This window comes from Filicampus tigris, chromosome 17 (genome assembly GCF_054856515.1).
Source record: "Filicampus tigris isolate MCC_2025a chromosome 17, RoL_Ftig_1.0, whole genome shotgun sequence".
NCBI classification, from domain to species: Eukaryota; Metazoa; Chordata; class Actinopteri; order Syngnathiformes; family Syngnathidae; genus Filicampus; species Filicampus tigris.
In genome coordinates, this window is record NC_141233.1 from 8359778 (window position 1) to 8376120 (window position 16343).

The window sequence follows — 16343 nt, forward strand, 5'->3', positions numbered from 1 at the left end:
TACAGTAATTGGAGTCAAGTATGTGGAAGTGATTAATCTTGACTGAGATAGGCTTTTTGTTATAGTTACTGTAGTACTTTCTGTGATAGGAGCTGAGTCCCGACAGGAATAGTTCAAACCTGAGTAATTGACACCATCCCTTATTATATACAGTGTATACTGTTTATACTGTACTTTAGTTGCCTATAGATGCCAAAAGAGGGCAGCAAATAACTACTCCTTTTGTCTAAATGAAGCTCCTCAACTAACCTCAGCACAAAGATGGCGCCATAGCAATTTTATTTCTTTGCTCTGAGCAAAACAAACACATTTTGAGAATGCCAAACAGAATATGCGGGGGTTCATTTCACGCACTAACTACTTTTTGTAACAGTTTTGTTTGGTGGTGTGTCGTGAGGTTTGTGTAATGTTAAAACAAGTGCCAATAAAGGCTGGGAAACATTGGATTAAATGGATGTTACAGTGTACCTAATTTAGTGGCCGATCGTATTAAAGTACAGTACATGACAGCACAGCCCACAATTGAATTGCAGCGAGCGATAGGTACAGGTCTAGGTAAGATCAAATGCTTTTGTGCATCACAATTTAAGTTGCAAAAGTTAATTGTGCCCTTAATAAGCGCACAGGGCATTTTGGCGATGTTTCAATGTGGAAGGGGTGCGCTGGGGTGTCATCAGCGAGCATCCTCTCGTGATCTAGCAACCTTGAGCAAACTGCGACAGCACAGCAGCGCCAATGGCAGCCAAACATCCGTGGAGCGGGCGAGGAGGATGACAGCAACATGGTGAGACTGCTATTGCTGCATGGCAACGCTCGCCCCGATTTACGTGCACTCTCTTCCACACGCACAAGCCTCGTTGGTGTCGCCGTAACTTCATCTTCAGTGTAAGATTTTTTAATTTAACTTTATCTCAAGTTATAAGAAAATGCCAGCACGCGCATGTCAGCTAAAAGCTAACACACGCTCGCAAGCGTATATGTCAAAGTTAGCATCTGGAGCTATTCATTGGCTGATGTGATTTTTAGCTCCCGTTAACTAAATGCAGACACAGACTGCCTGTTGTGGTGGAGAGTTAAACTATAAACTCCTGGTGGCTGCCCACCGTCCTACTTTTTAGCCATTAGCCAATCTAGACGTAGCTAAGAAAGCTAACCTGGTTAGTGGATGTTGCTAACATGTTGACTCCAGCTGGCTAAGTAACCACAGAGCAGCTTCGTCAGCCTGTGCTAACTCGGGGCCTAAGTGATGTTTAAGCGATTACTCGTGTGCAAAGGTCGCCGATTTGACATCCCGTGTAATAGCGCTAAAATAATCTCTTAAGTAAAAATATGTGCTCTCCTGTGGTGTTGTGTTGGTTACCATCTATTTAAAGGCGCGATGTTCTTGTTAAGGATGACATGATACAACGTTGATATTGACGTGCATTTCATCGTAACACGTTTGAAAATCAGTGCTATCAAAGTAACCGAAGTTTCTATTTAAAGTACAAGCCGTGACTCATTGAAAATCTTTACACCACTAGTTTATCAATATTCGGTAAGTGTGTCATTAAGTGGAATCTAGAACTTTAAATCTCTCTACGAAAACCAAATATGTCCATCATCCTGGCTTTAAATGTGATTGAATCGACACACATCGACACACAAATTAGTCACACAATAATTTAGGCAGCGTAATTGCAAAGTTGAAGAGAGCATAATGTGATTGGATGATGACTTGGTAAGTTTTGCATGATACTGTCAGAAGTATTAATTTGAGAGTATGTTCATTATTGTGGTTGTGGTTTCCAGTTGTGTACCAAAATATTAGACCCATGCCTTTGCTTTTGATACACTGCAGTTAACATGTTCTTGAATTGCTACCAAATGTTCAACTTACTGCAAAATAGTTTAAAAGGCTTACATTTTTCCCAACCTTAATTTCAAGATGTCAAACGAGTGCTGCAATAAAATCACCCAAATTGAGAGTACATACCAGTCGTGTTCAGAATCATTCAATCATTCCCTACACCCTAATCGTTATATAGGGGTTATTACGTGTGCACTATGTAGTTCACTCATAAGTCTAAGTACTTTTTGAACACTACTGGGGCACTAAGTTAATTGTGCCATTGCTCTCACATAATCGCAACGTACATCAGTGTCAGCTGATGGACCTTCCAAATTAAATATTTAAAAATTATTTATATAATTTTATGTGTTGAATGGCATGTATCTTATACAAAACAATACAAACAAAGGACTTTGGGAATGTTACGCCTGCTTTGCTTTTCCAGTTACCATACGTTCTCTACTTTTCAAGATGCAATGTGGGATACACTGAGGCCACCACAGTATATCGGGGATAACCTGTACTCACTACTAAAACAGTACTACAAATACCTAATTTACTATGTAATGATTCCAAATATAGACGGGGTACAGGATGGCCTCAAGGACCTCTTCACGGACCTCTTCTCTTGTTGCCATGTAACAGAATTAACACGTGCATAAACAGATGGTCCTTTGCCTTGTAAAATACAAACTTGTGAATCAGAAAGGTAAATGATTAGATTGCTGTGCTCCATTTAACTTATAACCATGTCACCCTAAAAGGCCATCAGTGGACTGTCAGCTTGTGTCTTGTCACAAAGTTTACGCTACAGTTGTGTTACTGAGAAGTAGCGAGGTCATGGTGCCCAAAAAGATGTAGTAAATTGATCGCATACTCTAACAGACTATAAATATATGCATTGGTTGCATCAGATTTACTTAACTGGCTTTGTATGTTGTCTCTCATCACTGGTGTGCCTGTAAACTCATTTATCAAATGTAAATATCTGATCCCAGCCAATGCCAAACAAACCACCAAATGAAACCATCTGTTTCTACAGAAAAATAACTTGAATGATTTTACCCTCATTACAAAACCTAAATGGCACCCTTCCTTAGCTTGTTGGAACAAGCAGTGCACTTAATAGATGTGTATTTATTTACAATTTACATTTAAGTTGACCAGAAAAACTGAAATGATGACATCTTCAAAGAAATGCAAAGCTTATAAACTTCACTACCGTCTGCATTTTCTGGAACGGTTTATATTTACTGTTACTGAACATCTTATGTCATTTAGATTATGCTCTATTGAAATTGAGACAGAGGTCTGTGGAGTAAAGTCCATTTTTATTAAGGAGTACAATGCCTCAAGAGTTGCAGTGCAAAGAGTTGTGTTTTTGTAAGTGTTGTGCATTTACTGGCTGCCTGAAGAGAGATGATGAGCTGTGTTTGCTTTAGTCGTGACTTGTAAAAAGGAGTAAGCTGATGACACGGCTCTGTTGCTAGGCAACACACATCATGGGCTGCGCCTCTTGAATGTGGCAGTATTGTATCTGCTCTCCACCTAAACTGTCTCTTTACGAAGATATTTTGATTTTTGTGTTAAACAAAACATATTTTATACTTTAAGGTGTCCACTCATTGACCATAACAGATTAGTTGCCAAGCAATGTTCACTCTCTGAGAGAGCTGGCGGCACACTGATGCACTGATCAGCCCACATTGTCTCAGGTTCTATGCACTCATCCGTGTCTACCTTCAATGTTGCTTTTGTGCTTCAAGGCGAGGACTGTTCTGCAGTACATTAACAGACCGTGCCGGCTTTTTTGTATTATTTAAAATCCGATAGACTGCAGGAAGAGGAAAGCCACATAGATATTTGCGGTCGGTTTCATTATTCTCTTTCTTTCCCTTATCTACAGGGAGGCGAATCGTGACACCGGTTGGCTGATTTTGCTGTTGTTATTGTACTGCACATGTATGAATTCAAACTGTATTATGTAATTCGCACACATGTATGAATTCAAACTGTATGATGTAATTCGCAATACATTACCTAGATTTGAAAAGTGAAATCGTCCAAAAGGTTTGCATGGCTTTAAGACAGATCAGATGCACAATGGTGGTGGTGTCGCTTTCTGAATATTCATATTTTCGTCATTTGGTCCATTGGTAATATTCTCGCTGCATACCAACGACAAGAGAAACATGTTCATTAATGCAACACTGTTGGTGATGCATATTGAATCCTGAACACTGTGAATAAGTGGAAGCTAGGTTGTGTTACAACATTTGGATTTTTGGGCTACTGTTCCACAGATTCTTGTGAATTAATCTTTTTGTAGATTTTTTGTTTTTTTTACCTATTCTGGATTTGAATGAAAAATAATTTTAATTTGCTTAAAAAGTCAACTACAAGCATCTATCGGCAATTATAAACCTATGTGGCACATGTTGACTGTACGACATGATGATATTTTTCTGCAACTTTTAAGGCAATTTTGTTTTTTTTAGGTATAATGTCTGTATCTACGGGTTTTGGTGGTGTAAACATTATCACGTCCCATTGTATAACAAATATTCATCTTTTTTTTTTTTTTTTTTTCCAGGTTTAAGTAGCTCACACAGGGAAGAGTGTAATCCTTCAGTCCGACTCGAGGAGTGTTGAAAGTCAAGCAATGAATGAGATTCGCTGGTTGCAGCTGAGGTGAGGAAGAAGCATGGGGCATAAATCCGAAGTGTTGAGGCAAACGTGACAGTATGTTCTGCGTTGGAGAGGCTCAAAATGGAAAAGCACCCATGCAGGGAGGAGAACATTGACTCGAGCAGGGACCGGCATGCCACCGATGAGCCCGAGGACGGCAGCAGCTCGGAAAGTGACGCTGAGGAGCAGCAGCGCCCGAAGGCTCAGGTGAACAGCAGCTGTAAGACGTGGGAGCCCTTGGCGGTGACAAAGCCCCATCGGCAGCTGTGTCGTTCTCCGTGCCTCGACCAGCCCAGTTTTTCCCAGAGTAGCACGGTGCAAGATTCCCGTGAGGATGAGACCAGCACGGGGCCAGCGATCAAAGCGGCCAGTGAGAGGGAGTACCAGACAAAAATGGACTTTGCGTTGAAGCTGGGCTACTCTGGAGAGCAGGTGGAGATGGTGCTCAATAAATTGGGGGCAACCGCTCTCATTAATGACATTCTTGCTGAGCTCGTAAGGCTGGGAAACAAAGTGGAGCCTGAAAGTCAACCTTGCAGCACTGCGGCCGCGTCGCTATCACTTACACCGTGCGTTAAAGAGACTGTTAGTCCAGAGGTGTCTGTGGAAGAGGAATCTGTGGACCCTTATGATAACCTCAGGCCTATTGTCATTGATGGGTCAAATGTGGCAATGAGGTAAGATGCTAACAGCTTTTAGTCAGTTTAAATGCGTTGAAAGCAGCACGAGAGGGATGAAAGTAGTTTGTTTTTAAAATGCTTTCTCTATCGTGGGAGTTCACTATATCTTTGTTTTCAGCCATGGAAACAAAGAGGTTTTCTCTTGCCGTGGTATCCAACTTGCTGTCGAATGGTTCCAAGAAAAGGGGCACAAAGACATAACTGTGTTTGTCCCAGCATGGAGAAAGGAACAGTCAAGGCCCGATGCCCTCATTACAGGTACCAAAGCAATTTTTCGACTATTGCCAGTGCACGTAATACTGCAATAAAGGGCATTGTAAAACTAAGAGCCAATAAATGCGGGAGTTGAAGATTAGTTGCTAAAGGTTGCCCAATATGTAAATGAATGTCAGTTGTCAGCAGTCTTAAAACTACAAAACGTATTATATGCGCCCAGGCAGTGTTTCGGCGCATCCGTAGCCGGCTAAAACCGTGTTTCCCTCACAGATCAAGAAATATTACGCAAGCTAGAAAAAGAGAAGATCCTGGTTTTCACCCCATCTCGGAGGGTCCAAGGCAGAAGGGTGGTGTGCTATGATGATCGCTTCATAGTGAAGCTGGCTTTTGATTCTGATGGAATTATTGTGTCAAATGACAACTACAGAGACTTGCAAAATGAAAAACCAGAGTGGAAGAAGTTCATCGAGGAACGTCTCCTAATGTATTCATTCGTCAATGACAAGTAAGGACGCAGGCTTTTGTCAACACTAAATCATATAATTGGCAAAACTCATACAGCGATGCTACACCATAAATTGCAGCCTCAAATGGTGCTATTAAAATTAAAAAAAAAAAATGAAGATTACAGCCTTCGCTATTTAATTGGCGAATGTATTATTTAAACATGTTCATGTATTCAGATTTATGCCACCTGATGACCCACTGGGAAGACATGGTCCAAGCTTGGAAAATTTCCTTCGCAAGCGTCCTGTTGTCCCGGAGCATAAAAAACAACCTTGCCCCTATGGTGAGTGAGTCACTTTTTTGTTTGTTTGTTTCAATTCTTCAATGTTGCTGACTTGATATGTTCTTTCCTTAAAAAGGCAAAAAGTGCACATATGGACACAAGTGCAAATACTATCACCCGGAGCGTGTCAACCAACCGCTGCGGTCGGTGGCCGATGAACTGCGGGCCTTCGCCAAACTGTCTGCAGTGAAGACGATGAGCGAGGGAGCCATAGCGAAATGCGGCACCGGTGCGGCGATTGTGAACAGGGACAGCAACTCTGAAGTCAAGCGCGTGGCGCCCAAACGCCAGTCGGACCCGAGTATCCGCTCGGTGGCCTGCGAGTCACCAGAAAGCCTGTCCGTTGTGAGGAAGTCTGACACAAATTCAGTGCCTTCCCTTGTGACTGCTCTCAGCGTGCCCACCATGCAGCCCGCCAAGAGCCACGCAGCCGGGGCCTTGAACACGCGATCCGCGAGCAGCCCGGTGCCAGGTTCTTTGCAGTTCTCCCATAGTTCACTGGAGCACATGTCTAGTGTACAGTACCCTCCCATTTTGGTAACCAACAGTCACGGCGCTTCTGTCACGTATAGTGAGCAGTTCCCAAAGTACGACTCGGTCAGCGACCACGGCTATTATTCACTGCACAGTGACTTTTCAAACATGAGCATGAGCAGTATGCACAACGTCGACAGTTTCTGTAGCATGGAGCACGAGCACGTTGTGTGCCAGAGAACTCGCAGCCACTGCCCCGAGTCCTGCCTCAGCCACTCCAACAGCGACTCGTTCTCCTCCTACGGCGACATGTACCCCAGCTCTATGGACGGGAGCCTGGAGGAGAGCATGAAGGGCCAGCAGCAGTCTCCGGCAACAGGGAGAATGCAGACTTTCCCCCACGGCTTCCGACACGAAGCGCTCACTAGGGTGCAGAGTTACGGGCCGGAGGAGCCCAAGCAGGGTCCCCGTAAGCAGCCCGCACCTCATCTGGCCCCGCACATCCAGCACGTCGCAGTGGGCGCCAGGTCGAGCTGCCCCGGAGACTACCCCATCGCTCAGAACGTCCTGCCGCCGCTGTCCTCGCAGCCGACGCGGTCCCTCGGCATGACTCGCATGGACAGCATATCCGATTCCAGGTTGTACGACAGCAACCCGATGAGACAGAGGCGACCGCCGCTGTGCCGTGAGCAGCACGCGAGCTGGGACCCCCTGCCCTGCGGGAACGAGTCTTACGGGTACCACTCGTACCCGCTGAGCAACAGCCTGATGCCGTGTTGTGAGCGGGTCATGGTCCGCAGCATGCCTGACAAAATGGAGCAAATTTGGAACTCGCCGTGGGAGGCCCCGCCGACAGCCGAACACCAAGAACGGTATGTCATCCCAGAGCACCAATATCAAACATATCGGAACCTTTGCAACATTTTTCCTGCTTATGTGGTCCATTCGGTGATGGAGAAGAACCCTCATTTGACAGACCCCCAACAACTGGCAGCTGTCATTGTTACAAATTTGAGGTCTTGTCACTGAGGGCGCACTTTTTTTTTTTTTATTAAAAAAAATAAGATGATTAAGGTGGAAATTTAGTCAAGAGATTGAAGTGTTTTGGTTGTAAACAAGCACTTGCTAAATGTTGCCAAATGTGCAACATTTGCCCTCAGGAGTTATTTTTTTAATGTCTCTGGTGCAAAACCCAGCACTCTGGTTTCCCATCAGCAAGATGACATTAAGTCAACAGCATAGATGAAGTTTGTCTGACGTTTTTTAAGTACAATTGTAAGATGTTTCACACAGCAGGCTACACATATGAGGTGTGGTGCATTTGTAAAATGAAACTTAACTACTGTATGTGTTTCATAACACATCGATCCTACCTGACCAGGAGCCGAGTTTCCCTTCAACATCTGAAATTGCATCGACTGTCAAATAAGGATTTTTTTTCCCCTGCAATGTCTTTTTATTGGCTGTTAGCCAAGATTTGGTCACCATCCGATTTCAAGAAGTGACCAAACCTGGCCCTCCTGCTTTCAATACAAGTCAGTTGCTGCTTTTCAGCATTTAGATTAATTTTATGAACTACATGGTTTTAGCCACATAGCTTGTACGATGTTCCTGTTCAGGTCATGTGGATGTGCTGTGAAAGGCATCCCAAATGTTTGTGGTGCAGTGCAACTATCAATAACTTTCTTTGAGCATTGCCTCTGCTGTAAATAACTGTGGTGATTTGTTTTTTTGTGCATTTCTTTCTAAGACGAGTAAGAGGGAGGTACACACATACCTCCGAGCATGAACTACCGGTATATTTAATGGCCTTATATCTGAATGACCTCACGCTTTAGTCTTCTTCAATGAACGTCTTTGTCGTTGAAGCCTCCTACTTTCAAACCTAAAGCACTATCTCAGTCTGGAAAGAGATCTATTTTCTCAGTCTCACAAAGCTACTATTTTGGTAGAATTTGACAGTGCACAAAGCAAGCCAAAAGAGATTTGTCTTGTATACAGGTGCACATGTCTATATGTACAGTACATATAAATCACACAAAAGCCATTATTTCAGTCATTTATAAGCTGCTAAATAATGCCAAAAAAAAAACAAAGAACGCGGTTATTATTCTGACGTTAAATTACGTTTTGCTTCACCTAATTGGAATTATTCCTCATTTCCAACTGTCATGTATATTTTTGTCAGATTTCCTGTAAAAATAGTATATAGTATACTTTATATGTAGCGCTTTCTATGTATCTTAGGCTTTTAGACAGCACTCTGATTTTTTTTTAATTAGCTCTATTTCTGTAGTATAAATTAAAAAGTATTCTTAAACTTGGGTATTCCAAACCTAGCAGTGACCCATCAGAAATACAATGTTATCACACTATCACTTGTTTTAATTCTATTTTTAATTTATTCCCAGGCTACATGTATAAATGATTATCCCCCCCCCCCCCCCCCCCCCCAAAAAAAAGGGGTCTCGTCTGAACTCCTTCAAGTTATCAGTGGAGCTGTTTGCCGCTCATTTGTATCAAAGACTACTTTTACATGCACTTAAATGGACTGGCTTTACACTGAGACGCACAAGACAAGAGACGGCTTTTATTTCTGTTGGGCTTTGGCTTGGCTTGAAGACAATTCTTGAGGTGTTTCCAAGCCCGCTTAGAATTTACTTTTAAAGTCAGTCAGCGCATTAAAAAAAAAAAAAAAAACTGCAAAGTTGCTAATCAGATGCAGTGAACATACGACTCTGAGATGACGATAAATCTGTATGAATTGGGACGATCACAACGCATCTACAGTAAAATGATTACTGGGGAAAAAATGTTTACCGTCAAGAGTTTGCACACAGTTTTCTTATATTGAGATGGATAGATTAAAAATCCATCCATGAGTATTAGGCCTGCAAGGTTAAATAGGAGCGGTTGTATTGTTGAGAAAAACAACTGACGTGAATGCAAGAAAGCATGTTTAGTATGATGTTTGACTTTTATTGAGAGAGTGGATGGCTCAAATACAGTTTGGCTGTGCCTTGCAGCACATTGCTCTCAGGATGCTTTCACTTTTTCACTTCACTGGCCAAAAACCAGTGGTTACTGCTGGCAAGAGTCTATTCTCTTCTAATAGCGATATATTTTGTGAAAACTTGTACATGTATATAAAGTTGCAGGGTGAAAACTGCATTGTAAAACTTTGTATATGTATGTTGAAAGTATGCACCTTGAGTTTAAAATTGGGTCTTTTGGGTGGCTTTATATGACGCTGATGTGTTGATGTCAGCATTCAAAGTAATCGTAATCGTTAAGCTAAGTGTAGGCCTAGTGATACTGACTGATATCACTGATACAGCGATAGTGTAAAATACTGGAGTGTACATTTTGGAGTATATTTTTCACAAAAACTCGATTCTGAGAGAAACCAAAATACAGGTATCGTATAAAGCTAGCCCAACTGCAAGGTGATGATTTGAATGCATTTAAAGGGAAATACCACTTGATTGAATCTGTATGATCACCTGACTGAGCGTTCAATCGTTCTTAAAAAGTTACAAGTGACATCTGTAACGGAAGGTCATGGTGACAAAGGGCCACACAGTGCAAGGTGATGATTTGAATGCATTTACAGTGATCCCTCATTCATCGCGGTTGATGGGGGGACAGAACCCGGCGCGATAGGTGAAAAACCGCAAAGTAGCATCGGACTTATTATTATGATTATTATTATTATTTTATATGATATTTATTGTACCGTTTTATTTTGGGGGGGATTTGCGCCACTGTTACGCTGCTGCGATCCCCGACATGGTTCCCACACTTCTAAATACTTGTTAAACAATCAATTTAACTATAAAAATGCAAAATGAAGAATACAAATACAGTACCAAGCTGTAGGCGGTGAGAGGAACATGAGCTTCAACCACGGCAGCTGACGATCACGACGGAACGTTCGCTAAAAACTACGTTAACGGATAAATTTTTATCATACAATTGTATTACCTTAACTAGAATGCCATAGTGTAATTTATCCAATCCTGCTCTTTAAAACGCTTGTCGTCGTCGTGAAAAGTGAAAGTAAAATGGCGGCTGCTTCTTCTTGCCGGCTAGGGATCACGCATGAACTATCTTTGCACAATAACATCAATAAAGTCCTTTGGATAAAATGCAACGCGGGATTGTAGTTAAGGTGAGCTGTTTTAAGACAACCTAAGACAAAACTAACAAACACTGTCACACTTTATTTGGCGATGTCTAAGTCGCCCGTACCGCTGGCCGGCCAGGAGCGCGCTGCGCTCACGACTTATAAACACAGCTGTTGTACTGTACTATTCGATTTTTACAAAACTTTATTAGAGCAAACACATCATTACAAATACGGATGAGAAAGTATCCGGCTGACTCTGACTAAATCAACGGCACTTTTGAATAGTGGACGAGACGACGCGAGAGGCTGCGATGATGTGCACCCAGTCAGATCACGCACGGGACAGTGTGTGGAAAAAGTAAATCCACTTGTACTCTCGTTGGTCGATCTCGTGCTGGGAACCAGTCACCGCCTTTTATGAGTGCCTGCGGGTATGTACAAAGCCTCAGAGTCAACTCATATCTTTGAAACAAAGTGTCTTTCTGCAAAAGAGCTCCCGATATGGCTGTGTTGTTTCATTTTAAATTATCCTTCTGAAAAATCTGCGATGCACCGAGGGCGCGAAAGTTGAAGCGCGAAGTAGCGAGGGATCACTGTAAAGGGAAATGCCACTTGAGTGAATCTGCATGATCACCTGACTGAGCAACAAGTCGTTCTTAAAAAAGTGCAAGTGACATCTATAACGGAAGTTCAAGATGACAAATGGCCACACAGATTTTCAACATTCAGTGGTATTACTCTTTGATTGGGAATTTATGGGAGCTAGATTATTTTTCTCAATGGTGATTCTTCAAAAATATAGATTTCTCTCAAATGTTAGTTAAAACTAGCGTGTATAAACATCCAAAAAGGGAAAAAAATGAATGTGTATAGCCCAAATGATTTTTTTGGGCTCTACTGACTTTGTTTTTTTTTTCATGAAAAAAGACAAGGCCACTTTAGGCCAGCTGTCTGTTCATGAGAAGGTGAAAACAAACTGCCTAAATGTTTCTTCATATGAAACAATCCGATTGCAAGGCTGCTGTCACCGTTGTTTCTGGCATTTGGCTCAACGTTTGCGTGCCATCCTCCTCCCCCCCCTCAAGCTACTTATATTGTCACAGATTTCAAGAAAATGTTCTTGGTGTGAAGGAAAAAAAAAGAACTATCATTATTAGTGTTTCAGTGACTGAGAGATCTCAAGATACAACACAGCTCAACTCAAATGAAAGCGGAATTATTGTATTTTATTAGAAGCCTGGGATTCATTTTGTACTCAAATGCAGAGAGTAATTCATTTCGGGCGCTGCAAATTCCACCAGAGGCAAGTTTCTATACGTAAATGGACATTATATCAGTACACAAAACCTGATTAGTGATTTTCTGAATTTGAACTACCGGAACACACATTAAAAGACAGCTAACCTGATCTGTAACAAACGCTTCACTCTGTCCACAAACCACCTGAGAGGCAAAAAGTCCCAACAGAAACGCTATCCAATGAGACAGCTTTGTGAAAAAGCGTTTCTCATCATAGTTCAGTGACCCCGCCCCCTTCTTTTGTAAGTGCCGCAAACAACCAAGCCACAAATGTCTAGAATTGACTTTTACTTGTTGATACAAATTGTATCTCTACCTTGAATGTAAACTAAATATCAAATGTATATTATGAAAATAGTTTTATTTAAATAAAGGGGGGAAATGCCTAATGTGTGTGACACTGTGTGTCACTGGGAGTAGCCCATAGGTATGTACTATGTTTTATTGGGTACAGTAGTTAATTTCCTGGGACTTTGATGTGCTTGGTCAAGTGCGCAGCAAGACAAAACTGTGCGGCACTAAGCATCATACCCTCGCTGTACATACTTACGTGTTCCTGTGGATAGGATTTAATGTGTAAATGTAAAACATTACTTCAATTCACTTGAATGTTGTAGTAACCTGTGCTTATTTTCTCTTGATTTGTTTGTTTTGCCTTGTATAAAACCTTAGCATATTTGGGTGTTTTAAAAACACACACACAATGGTTCAACACACACATTGTTACGCACTAAACTAATCTGCTTTAAAGAGTACTTTTACTAAAAACTAAATGATAGCACCGTGCCAGTTTTTAATCATTTGTGCATTGATGTTTAATGTTTTTTTTAAATTATTTTTTTCTCTTCAAACTGGAATTTAGTGGAATGTTTGGCAGGTGGTTGAATGACTAAACAATGTTGACAAACAGATGTGTGCTATTTGTTGTTATTTTAACCACTGCAATATGATATTGAAGTAGTGTAAATGGATAATTTTGCTGTTTTTATGTACTTTCGGCGGGCACCCTTTGGAAATTGGACTTATGCTATTTTGAAGTTATGTGTTGAATAGCATGTTAATGGATGAGATGAAAACCAAAGTTTTTTTTTTATTGTACACATTACGATTAGTGGTTCAAACACACATTCACACTACGTGTGTACCCATGACGCTTGATGCCAGCATACTCCCAGATGGACAGACTTGTTATGCAGAATGTCAGTACTTGAGGTGTGCCCATTAACATGGCTGTACATATTGACAGTGGAATACTCAGGTTTAACCCCGCTAACATTCAAAATCACATGGTTCAAAAACAGTGAGTTGTACTGGTGACTTTTCTAAAGTGGTGTGAGTGGACTGTAGTGTCTGCAGTGTAAAAAGGGAAACATTGAAGCAAGCTTTTTGTGTTGTGTTTATCTGCAGTATTGTAATCCACACTGACTGGAAAGCATTGCTTTTTTTGTAGACCAAACTAGACTATTTGAGACTGTGGGCTCAAACAAAATGTAAGTCTTAATGACATGTGTTTCTCACCATTAATAAAGCTACATTATGTTCATACTGTGCTATCTCCTCTTTTAGTCATCAAAACACTTTGGGGGGAATGGGTGAGTTTGGCGTGGAAGAAGCACAACAAACACTTTTGCTGTGAACCGTTACAGGTTATGTACGAGTCCTAAAAACGTGCGCAGGACGCAGTCTATGGGTAAGTAAAAAAAGAATAAGTAAAGTAAGTAAAAAAAAAAAGACAAAAATTATTAATATGAGGTCTTCTTCCTGCTCTGTCTGTCTCACTATCTGTGTACCATCAACCAAAAGGAAGATAACGACGTAATGTCTTTTATATCTAATAAAATATAGAAACCGACAAATTGGCCAACTTACATCATTCTAGAAGGATAGACCATTTGATATAACACTCTTACCTCAACCTGGCTCTGGTTTGCCGAAAATTCATTCCGTGAGGCTCCATCTCTGTACACACACATGCACAAACATGGCAGTTAGCCAGATAATAGCAGCACTATAGGCTTTGATATTTAAATATGGACATCACATAGGCTTCTTTCTTTCATTCCAATCAAACAAGATAGTTGAAGGTCTACTGTCTGACCACCTGTAATGTTTACTATCTTGGAGGGTGGAGGGTTCCCACCTAGCAAACCACTAATGGTAGAAAATTACTAGCCTCGAAAATAACTTGCCTAGATCTACAAGGTAAGATCGGGAGAAATCTGTGCCCTTTGTGGCATACTTGCCTTCAGGCTCTGGTTGTGCAAATAATAGCAAACTGTTTCTAAAGTGAAGACACTTAAACATATCAAGAGCGCTTTCTGTCATTTAGCTATACAGATTTAGGGACGCTTAACTTCCCTTTACGCCAATATTTGAGCTCGAGCACCCTCTGCTGGCAGAAGTTATGCATGGCATTAGGATAGCTTAGCAGTCGACTGGCGCAGTCAGACTGAGCATTCTCTTGCTTTCTTTGTCTTACTCTTGGATGCTAAAGAATGTGATTGAGCTTCAGTAAGTTTCTCATTTGGTGAAAACACTCCACAGGAGGTCATCTTACCCTAGAGGTGTAACTCATGAGAATGTAACTCAGTGAGTCAACACAAAGGCATTTGAGTTGGTTACTTTTTAAAGCCCCACATTTTAATGCTGGCAGAATTTCACCTCGGCATTGTGTTATTCACCTTTCATCCCTTATCTGCAGCAAATGGATTGTGGACGTTACGCAGATCTGGAGCCTGTCCCAGCTGACATTGGGCAAGAGTAGAGGACACACCCTGGACAGCCTGTCAGTCACAAGGCAGACATTGGAAAATGAACAAGTCTTCTAGTGCTGTATCTGAAACAGGGGTCGGCAAAGTTTTTCTCAACGGCCACATTTCATTGTTAAAACGTACAAATGGATCTGGTCATTCCTAGATGGGGGGCCTCCCTTCTCCCCCTCCCCAGAACGTTGAAAAAAATGTGTATGTGTGTAAAATATGTAATATGTTCATTTCAATAGCAAAAATAATATAGTCTCTTTTAATTCAATTGTATTTAGTATAAATAGGTTCAACCGTTTTTTTAACGAATCATTAATTGAAAATGTGCTGCACATCACTTTGTATTTGTTCACTCCAGAAACTGTTCCGTTAGACTGTATGCAAAAGTGGGGAATGCTTATGTTCTTACAAAATCGAATGTTATACACGTGGTGAGGAAGTGTGATAGCCCCAATGTGAGCTGCATGTTAAGAAATAGTACAAAGACATCATTTAGCTTCTCGAGCTCTGAGGAAATGGTGTCATGAATCATCCCCCCTGTATCCCCAAAGAGAACGAGTCAAGAAGCCAGAGGCTGTTATCTCCTATGAATGTTTTTGAAAGTGGTGAAACATCTTCTGACTATTTATCCCTTCTTATAGGATCTTGAGAAATCTGGATGGATCAGGCTTGCCATTTCAAGGTTCTCCACAAAAATATGGCAGGTCAAATGAAGCCATGAAAGCACAACTTTAATGATTTTACCTCTCTTCACTGCTGCATGCTCCCGCTCACCACATTGTGGGCCCACAAGAACATTTCTGCTGTGGCGTCTGCTGGCGTCTTTTCCGTCATTCCAGTAGCTTTGGTAACGTGGGGAAGGCAAATGACTCCCATTTTTTCCACTGCCTGTTAAAACATTACAAAAAGTATTATTACTTTAGGTAGTTACTTCTCTTTTAGCTGATGTTTTATCTCTGTAGCTAACTGGGTTCAGCTTACCATTTTGTCAGACCAAAGTATGAGCAGAAACATAGAAACAACTAAGAATTGTTGATCCATTTTCTTTCCTTCTTTGTCAAAATGGGCATGTTGTTTTTTTCAACTTTGGTGGATGACAACATAATGTAAAAAAATAAAATAAAAAAAATACATATCGGGATACCCCAGTAAAGGCCCCCATCCGAGCGAACTTGTTGGAATACACCTAGTCTGTCAGTGTTTGTTTCTGGCATGTGCAAAATGTGTGCCCTAAAAGCAATTGCTCTGTGAAATGATTTGTAAGGACAGTATATTGCTGGCTTCAGGCCAAAACATTGTACCTCCAAAATAGTCACGTTTGAGGAGACCCCAAAAATGTTCAACCATAAGCATTGCATCGTAAAAGAGAGCGAGCCATCACTTTAGGCTCATTAACCTATTTTGACAAATAATAATGAACGTGTAGGTAAAGGGAGTAAAAGTACAGAGACTGTAACCTACCTGAAAAAAAAAC

General features: G+C 41.3%; 2 protein-coding genes and 1 long non-coding RNA gene across 11 annotated transcripts in view; 2 read left to right on the forward strand and 1 right to left on the reverse strand.

The window, feature by feature from the left end:
- Positions 1-16343, reverse strand: part of aifm1 (apoptosis inducing factor mitochondrion associated 1) — a 42987-nt gene that overhangs the window by 25240 nt on the left and 1404 nt on the right. For 2 of the 6 annotated variants that reach the window (XM_086013126.1, XM_086013133.1), the window contains exons 2-4: positions 15614-15757; positions 14789-14890; positions 14018-14066 (exon numbers count right to left, since the gene is read on the reverse strand). The gene's annotated coding sequence lies outside the window, so the exon portion shown is untranslated. Of the gene's footprint in view, positions 1-14017; positions 14128-14350; positions 14453-14788; positions 14891-15613; positions 15758-16343 lie in introns of those variants that run through there. The other 4 variants (XM_086013128.1, XM_086013132.1, XM_086013129.1 and 1 more) reach the window with 4 other exon arrangements.
- Positions 543-13650, forward strand: zc3h12b (zinc finger CCCH-type containing 12B). Of its 4 annotated transcripts, none has more exons than XM_086013118.1 (7): positions 543-885; positions 4425-4522; positions 4621-5196; positions 5318-5457; positions 5686-5920; positions 6099-6205; positions 6282-13650. In XM_086013118.1, the coding sequence occupies exons 2-7, from the start codon at positions 4494-4496 to the stop codon at positions 7706-7708; spliced, it is 2514 nt and encodes an 837-aa protein (XP_085869244.1). In that variant the 5' UTR covers positions 543-885; positions 4425-4493; the 3' UTR covers positions 7709-13650. The 4 variants fall into 4 exon arrangements, with proteins under 4 accessions (XP_085869244.1, XP_085869245.1, XP_085869247.1 ...); XM_086013119.1 differs by having other exon boundaries at positions 543-784; XM_086013121.1 differs by having other exon boundaries at positions 4425-5196.
- LOC147133181 (uncharacterized) lies at positions 13809-16031 on the forward strand. The gene is made up of 3 exons (XR_015081906.1): positions 13809-14309; positions 14809-14954; positions 15511-16031. It is a non-coding gene; the product is annotated as an uncharacterized LOC147133181 (long non-coding RNA).

Excerpts from the sequence above, each read along its gene's own strand:
- zc3h12b (XM_086013118.1), top strand. The coding sequence starts at position 4,494 with ATGAATGAGATTCGCTGGTTGCAGCTGAG. Across the intron at positions 5,921-6,098 it reads TATTCATTCGTCAATGACAA|ATTTATGCCACCTGATGACC; the intron begins GTAAGGACGCAG and ends TCATGTATTCAG. Across the intron at positions 6,206-6,281 it reads AAAACAACCTTGCCCCTATG|GCAAAAAGTGCACATATGGA; the intron begins GTGAGTGAGTCA and ends TTCCTTAAAAAG.